The 8,972-nt window shown below is 37.7% G+C and overlaps 1 protein-coding gene across 1 annotated transcript; it reads right to left on the bottom strand.

Annotated features, from left to right (window-relative positions):
• Positions 1-592: 592 nt before the first annotated feature.
• LOC139431639 (uncharacterized) lies at positions 593-5,605 on the bottom strand. The gene has a single exon (XM_071199639.1). The coding sequence runs from the start codon at positions 5,603-5,605 to the stop codon at positions 593-595; it is 5,013 nt and encodes a 1,670-aa protein (XP_071055740.1).
• Positions 5,606-8,972: the final 3,367 nt, after the last annotated feature.

Genomic DNA, 8,972 nt, shown 5'->3' on the forward strand with positions numbered 1-8,972 from the left:
ACAAAAGTTGTAGCAAATTGTGCCCTTAACACAATGGTCTGTGACTTTTTTGCTCCCAGGTGCATCAATATAGAGATTTTTTCAAGAATGTGGATGAACGCGCAGTATAAGAAAAGAACTGGGTTTAATAAAACGGTGCTGGTTCAGAGATATAAACAATAAAATTAAAGCGTAAAAAATGTGTAGGAAAAGTAGAATAAATAAAAGAAGATGATTAAATTACGATTCTTACGTTTAATTTTCACTGCACTAGAGTAATAATTTTAAACGACTTTTTTGATGCGCACAATACTGTAGTCGCGTTAAAAGGCGAGTGTGAGCGCATGCTCTCGTGTTAAGATAACACAGCCCAGTTAAGCGCACGCACATGCGTGTAAATAATTCTGAGGGTGACGCGGCGCGAACATTCCACCCACCAACAAAAGGTGAAATAACCCTTTTTTACAATAATATTTATGAAATATGAATAGTTATTTGACGGTGTGAAGGTTAAAGTTTGAGTGAATAAGCATAACATACGGTGAGTAGACGAAAATAATTAATTAGTTTGACAAGTAAACAAAAAAAACATGTGACTAGATTCGGTTTTGTCTTAAATCGGTAAGGTACAAATCTTCGTGGTTGGACGAGTTAACCTCCCATTTTTGGTTTTAATGGTGATGACTCGGATAACACCATCAATTCCGGGATGAACCTCTTCAATTCTCCCTGTTTCCCATTGAAGTGGGGGTCGCTGTTCATTTCGAATGAGTACCAGATCACCAATAGACGGTGTTGGAGACGAAGCGTTCCATTTTCCTCTTTGTTGAAGTGAGTACAAATATTCAACGTGCCACCTTTTCCAAAAATCTTGTACCATCTTCTGTATCAGTTTCCAGCGATCCAAACGGTTGATCGGTACTTGAGTGACGTCAGGATCTACAACAGAAGCATTAAGGGGTTCCAAACACAAGAAATGTGCTGGAGTTAGTGGTTGAAGATCATTGGGATCTTCAGTCATTGCGGAAAGCGGCCTCGAATTCAATACAGCTTCGATTTGCGTCAGGATGGTATACACTTCCTCAAACGTTAGTTTTTGATCTCCAATAACTTTAATCAAATGGGATTTAACAGATCTTACTCCAGCCTCAGCCAACCCATTAAAATGGGGAGCCCCTGGAGGATGAAATTGCCATGTGAGTTCCAATTTTTGACCGGAAACCTCAGCCATCTCTCGTAATTTGTTGTAGGCGCCCACAAAATTAGTTCCCTGATCTGATAAGATTAACGTACATCGACCTCTTCTGGAGGTAAATCGTCGTAGAGCCGCTATAAATGCTTCAGTAGATAGATCTGAAACTAGTTCTAAATGTATCGCTTTGGTAGACGTACACACAAAGACACAAATATAGGATTTGACAAACCGCGCTCCTCTGGTGCGACTAATGGTGGTATAAATCGGTCCAGCGAAATCGACAGCGACTCTGGAGAACGCCTTCACCTCGGTTACTCTAAATTGAGGCAAATCCGCCATCCTCGGAGCATATGATCGGGGCTTGCATCGAAAACAACGGATACATCGTGATACGACCCGATGAATGACACTTCGAGAAGCGATGATCCAATATTGACGCATTACCAGAGCTTGTAGCGACCGTTGTCCCGGATGAAGGTATTTTTCATGTATATGTTCCACAATTAATTCACTAACACGACTATTTTTAGGTAGAAGTAACGGATGTTTGTGATCGAAGGGGATCATAGCAAATTTTATACGACCACCCACCCTAATCAAACCATCTCTATCAAGAAAAGGTGCTAACTTTCTAAATGATTTATCAGGGATCTTATTCTCGTTAATTGTAGTAAATAATTGTGAAAAATGTTGATGTTGGACATAACGGACAATCGAAGATAAAGATTGTTGGAGCTCAAACGGGGATAATTGGATGGTAAAATAACGGTTTTGTTTGCGGCAGTGAATAATAAAACGTTGAATGTAGGCCATAATCCGTTGGATTTTTGAAAGTGAAGAGAATCTCATGAGGAGAGTGTCTATAAAAGTAAGTTTTGTTTCAATGGTAGTAATTATATTTGATTTTTGTTCATTAATTACTTCTGTGCTTTCACAGGGAATAGATTTAATAGATGGCCAGTATTCCGGAGGATGACAGAGCCAGGAGGGGCCCCTCCACCATAGATCGTGAGCGATTAACTGATCTGGAAAAAGACCTCGAGAGCCACAGTCTGCAGGATTATCGGAAGATGGTATGTATCTCCAATAATCTGAAGGTAAAATTTCTTGGATATATGAGACTCGATTGGCAACGAAAATTTTCCATCTAGTAGGCAATGAAGAAATCCACGCTAGGGTGACTTTGGAATCGGACCACGCGTAAATTACATCGAAAATGATTGTGGTTGATAACATGTCCTTAATAGTTTTAAGAAGATCAACGAGTAGAACAGCGCCACAAAGTTCGAGACGAGGAATAGATATTGTCTTAAGAGGTGCAACTCTAGATTTACCGCAAAGAAAAGAGGTATTAATAGATTGGTTATGACTTTCACAGCGTAAATACGCTACTGCACAATAACCTGATTGCGAGGCGTCACAAAAAAGATGAAGTTGAACGGATTTAGTGTCAGACGGAATCATCAATCGAGGTATTCTTAAATCAGAAATAAAAATAAGACCTTTCTTAAAGATTTCCCAATTTTTAGATATGTGACCAGGAGGACTTTCATCCCATTCAATTTTTAATTGCCACAATTGTTGGATAAATTGTTTAGCCTTTAAGGTGCACGGAGTCAAGAAGCCTAAGGGGTCGTAGACACGAGCGATTTCCGAAAGTATGGAACGTTTTGTGGAAAGGGAATTGCGGGGACAATAGGAAAATTTAAAATCATCTGTTGTGGGATCCCATTGCAGACCCAAAACTTTAATGTAACTGATTTCATCGTAATCCATTGATATTGGACGCTGTAAATCTGTTTCAGATACTTCTTGTAAGACGTGAGTGCAATTACTCGCCCATTTTCTCAATTTAAATCCCCCTCTGTTCAATAGGTCAATCAATTCTCGCTGTAGCTCCAAAGTCTCTTGCACCGATTGAGCTCCTGTGACTATATCGTCAACGTAAATGTTGTTTTTTAGAACGGTTGAAGCCCTCGGAAACTGATCACAATAGATGTTAGATAACTCGACTAGTGTTCGCAAGGCAAGAAAAGGTGCCGATGCCACTCCATAGGTCACAGTATTTAAAATATATTCTTGAATAGGTTCAGTTGAAGAGAATCTCCATAAGATTCGCTGAAAGTTTCTGTCTTCAGGTGAAACAAGAATTTGTCGATACATTTGTTGGATATCGCAGACAAATGCATACTTAAAACATCGAAAAGACGATAAAACTTTTATTATGTCTTGTTGCAATTTATGTCCCACCAAAAGGGTGTCATTTAACGATGTACCATTAGATGTTGGTGCTGATGCGTCAAACACAACTCTAATTTTTGATGAAGGGTTTTCAGAACGAAGCACGCAGTGATGCGGAATGTAGTAGGTTCTATCAGAAGGAGGTTTGAAAGAGTTAGCAAGAGACATGTGGCCTGACTGAAGATAATCTTTCATAAAGTTGATATAATCACTTCTTAACGACGGAGTTTTTAAGAGACGGTTTTCTAAAGACATAAAACGTTTCAACGCTGTCTGGTAGGAATTGCCCAGGACTGGATTTGGTTTCTTAAAAGGCAGAGAAACGATGAATCGACCTGTTGATGTTCGTTTATAATTATTTTTAAAATGATTTTCACATTTATCCTCTTCACACGTTAATAGCGTTCTTTCAGGAATGGATTCCAGTTCCCAGAATCTTTGAATTGAGTTATCAAGCGAATAATCAGTAGTAGATAAACACGTTGACAGTGAGGTCGTGACTGAGAGCGAAGATCTCCCCATTAGAATCCAACCAAATACGGAATTAACTGCAATTGGATGGTTCGGTTCTCCACGAAGACGTCCTTCAGTGATAATTTGAGGAACTAGTTCTGCGCCCAGTAACAAATCCACCGAGTTAAGACTTGAATGGTGCTCTGGAGGGATGTTCAATTGTTGAAGATGAGGATAAAGCGGAACAAGGGACGCAATGGATGGTTGGTCAGAACAAATGCTGGGAGTGACAATAGCGTCAAAGTCAAAGGAAGGTTTCGATGACTGTATAGGTTGGATAGAGCAGGTAACAGAGCCTTTATTACAGATGGACGTCATTGCATTTAATCCCTGGATTTCTAGACAAGAAGTTTGCTTTCGTGGTAGTTGAAGTCGTTTTGATAGATTAGATGTTATAAAATTGGACATACTGCCCGAGTCGATTAATGCTTTGACACGATGTAATTTTCCAAATCGATCCTGAATCTTTACAATAGCAATAGGTAGTAAGATGTTTGGATTACTTTCCTTCATTGATGTCTGAATTGTATTATAAGATGTTCCGACATGAACAGATGGAGAAGTTTGTGTCTTGAAGTGGAGTAATGTGTGGTGATGTTGATTGCAGGTACGACATCTATGAGAAGACGAGCAATTATGAGTAGTGTGTCGTTGACTTAGACAATTTCGACAAAGATTATGATCTCTAGCGATGGATAACCGTTCTCCAGCTGATTTGGATGTAAAATTCGTACAACGGTAAATTGGATGGGCTTCATGACATAAGATACAGTTAGTAGTCGATGAATTAGAATGATGTTCTTCAATCTTCATATTTACTGATTTAGCTCTGATGTTTGATTTTGATGAACTCGGAGATGTGCTGTCACTTGATGTCAATAATACCGATTCTAGGGCCTTTGCTCTTTTTTCTAAGAAATCCACAAGTTGCTTATAAGTTGGAATGTCATATGCTGTATGTTCAGCTTCAAAAGTGGTTTTTGTAGGTGTGTTCAGTTTTTGAAGCACGATATTAAATAATAGAAAATCCCACTTATCAACAGGGAAACCCAAATTACGAAAACCTTCAATATTTTCATGGAAGGTATCAATCAAAATTCGAAGACTTTTAGAGGAATCGTCTTTCAGGGGTTTTAAATGAACGATTTCGTTAAAGTATAACGTTGCCAAGTGACGTTTATTCTGGTAGCGGCCTTTTAACGTTTTATATGCTATTTCGTAATTGGCGTCTGTCACAGGAAAACCCTTTAACAGGTTAAACGCTTCGCCACTTAGGGACATGAGAAGATACTGATATTTGGCAATTGAAGAAAGAGATTTGTTTTCGTGAACCATCGTTCGATAAAGATCGAAAAAGGTATGCCATTCTTTATGATTACCACTGAACGTAGGCAATGCTAACTTATTTAATTTCAGAGCAGATATAGATGAGATTTCAGAGGATTCCGTTGAAGGTTGAGGGGACAGTTGATGGAATATCGCCCTTGTAGTGTAGTAAGCAGTATCAGCCTTTAGTCGTATGTCGTCATGAGCCTCAAAGTCCTGCTCTTCAATCAAACCAATAATCGTATTGTGAGTACTTTTGAACTCTTTGTAGATTTCCTCGGCATCTGGAGCTCGTTCAAGAAAAATTTGTTTTTGGATAGGGTCAGACGGGAGTGCTTGACCAAGGGCCATGGTCTCGTTTAAACGATTGTATAGACCGTTGCGACGTAGGGTAAGTTTAACAATCTTGTCTGTCATCACGGGAAAAATCAAATAAAATATCCAAAAGAATTATGGAGAAGAACGAAATTAAAAAAAAGAATTCTCAAAAAAAAAGGTAAATGAAAATAATTTAAATAATCGAAGGGAAAAGAAATTAAATATTTAAATGGTAAGAATTGTCGAAAAATGCGGTGCTAAAAATAGCGTAATCCAGTTTTTGATTTTCCAGATGGCCAACAAAGAGACGTGACCCCGTGGATAAATGCAAAAAAACGCGGATTTAAGACGAAAATTAAATGAAAAATGCGAAAAAATGTAAAAATAACGAGAAATAAATCAAAATTAAACGAAAATTCCGGAAGAATCCGGCTCGAAGGACCAAATGAACGCGCAGTATAAGAAAAGAACTGGGTTTAATAAAACGGTGCTGGTTCAGAGATATAAACAATAAAATTAAAGCGTAAAAAAAATGTAGGAAAAGTAGAATAAATAAAAGAAGATGATTAAATTACGATTCTTACGTTTAATTTTCACTGCACTAGAGTAATAATTTTAAACGACTTTTTTGATGCGCACAATACTGTAGTCGCGTTAAAAGGCGAGTGTGAGCGCATGCTCTCGTGTTAAGATAACACAGCCCAGTTAAGCGCACGCACATGCGTGTAAATAATTCTGAGGGTGACGCGGCGCGAACAGTGGAAATTACAAGAGTGTTGAAAAAAAACGGTATTCGGAGCAGAATACAGAAAAACTTTTACTACAAAAGTTGTAGGAAATTGTGCCCTTAACACAATGGTCTGTGACTTTTTTGCTCCCAGGTGCATCAATATGGAGATTTTTTCAAGAATGTGGAAATTACAAGAGTGTTGAAAAAAAACGGTATTCGGAGCAGTATACAGAAAAACTTTTACTACAAAAGTTGTAGCAAATTGTTCCCTTAACACAATGGTCTGTGACTTTTTTGCTCCCAGTTGCACCATTGTGGAGATTTTTTCAAGAATGTGGAAATTACAAGAGTGTTGAAAAAAAACGGTATCCGGAGCAGAATACAGAAAAACTTTTACTACAAAAGTTGTAGCAAATTGTTCCCTTAACACAATGGTCTGTGACTTTTTTGCTCCCAGTTGCACCATTGTGGAGATTTTTTCAAGAATGTGGAAATTACAAGAGTGTTGAAAAAAAACGGTATTCGGAGCAGAATACAGAAAAACTTTTACTACAAAAGTTGTAGCAAATTGTTCCCTTAACACAATGGTCTGTGACTTTTTTGCTCCCAGATGCACCATTGTGGAGATTTTTTCAAGAATGTGGAAATTACAAGAGTGTTGAAAAAAAACGGTATCCGGAGCAGAATACAGAAAAACTTTTACTACAAAAGTTGTAGCAAATTGTTCCATTAACACAATGGTCTGTGACTTTTTTGCTCCCAGATGCACCATTGTGGAGATTTTTTCAAGAATGTGGAAATTACAAGAGTGTTGAAAAAAAACGGTATCCGGAGCAGAATACAGAAAAACTTTTACTACAAAAGTTGTAGCAAATTGTTCCATTAACACAATGGTCTGTGACTTTTTTGCTCCCAGATGCACCATTGTGGAGATTTTTTCGAGAATGTGCAAATTACAAGAGTGTTGAAAAAAACGGTATCCGGAGCAGAATACAGAAAAACTTTTACTACAAAAGTTGTAGCAAATTGTGCCCTTAACACAATGGTCTGTGACTTTTTTGCTCCCAGGTGCATCAATATGGAGATTTTTTCAAGAATGTGGAAATTACAAGAGTGTTGAAAAAAAACGGTATTCGGAGCAGAATACAGAAAAACTTTTACTACAAAAGTTGTAGCAAATTGTGCCCTTAACACAATGGTCTGTGACTTTTTTGCTCCCAGATGCACCATTGTGGAGATTTTTTCAAGAATGTGGAAATTACAAGAGTGTTGAAACAAAACGGTATCCGGAGCAGAATACAGAAAAACTTTTACTACAAAAGTTGTAGGAAATTGTGCCCTTAACACAATGGTCTGTGACTTTTTTGCTCCCAGGTGCATCAATATGGAGATTTTTTCAAGAATGTGGAAATTACAAGAGTGTTGAAAAAAAACGGTATCCGGAGCAGAATACAGAAAAACTTTTACTACAAAAGTTGTAGCAAATTGTGCCCTTAACACAATGGTCTGTGACTTTTTTGCTCCCAGGTGCATCAATATAGAGATTTTTTCAAGAATGTGGAAATTACAAGAGTGTTGAAAAAAAACGGTATTCGGAGCAGAATACAGAAAAACTTTTACCACAAAAGTTGTAGTAAATTGTGCCCATAACACAATGGTCTGTGACTTTTTTGCTCCCAGGTGCATCAATATGGAGATTTTTTCAAGAATGTGGAAATTACAAGAGTGTTGAAAAAAAACGGTATTCGGAGCAGAATACAGAAAAACTTTTACTACAAAAGTTATAGCAAGTTGTTCCCTTAACACAATGGTCTGTGACTTTTTTGCTCCCAGATGCACCATTGTGGAGATTTTTTCAAGAATGTGGAAATTACAAGAGTGTTGAAAAAAAACGGTATCCGGAGCAGAATACAGAAAAACTTTTACTACAAAGGTTGTAGCAAACTGTGCCCTTAACACAATGGTCTGTGACTTTTTTGCTCCCAGATGCATCAATGTGGAGATTTTTTCAAGAATGTGGAAATTACAAGAGTGTTGAAAAAAAACGGTATCCGGAGCAGAATACAGAAAAACTTTTACCACAAAAGTTGTAGCAAATTGTGCCCTTAACACAATGGTCTGTGACTTTTTTGCTCCCAGGTGCATCAATATAGAGATTTTTTCAAGAATGTGGAAATTACAAGAGTGTTGAAAAAAAACGGTATTCGGAGCAGAATACAGAAAAACTTTTACTACAAAAGTTGTAGGAAATTGTGCCCTTAACACAATGGTCTGTGACTTTTTTGCTCCCAGGTGCATCAATATGGAGATTTTTTCAAGAATGTGGAAATTACAAGAGTGTTGAAAAAAAAACGGTATCCGGAGCAGAATACAGAAAAACTTTTACTACAAAAGTTGTAGCAAATTGTTCCCTTAACACAATGGTCTGTGACTTTTTTGCTCCCAGATGCACCATTGTGGAGATTTTTTCAAGAATGTGGAAATTACAAGAGTGTTGAAAAAAAACGGTATCCGGAGCGGAATACAGAAAAACTTTTACCACAAAAGTTGTAGCAAATTGTGCCCTTAACACAATGGTCTGTGACTTTTTTGCTCCCAGGTGCATCAATATAGAGATTTTTTCAAGAATGTGGAAATTACAAGAGTGTTGAAAAAAAACGGTATTCGGAG

Source organism: Onthophagus taurus, chromosome 10, assembly GCF_036711975.1.
Source record: "Onthophagus taurus isolate NC chromosome 10, IU_Otau_3.0, whole genome shotgun sequence".
Taxonomy (NCBI): domain Eukaryota; kingdom Metazoa; phylum Arthropoda; class Insecta; order Coleoptera; family Scarabaeidae; genus Onthophagus; species Onthophagus taurus.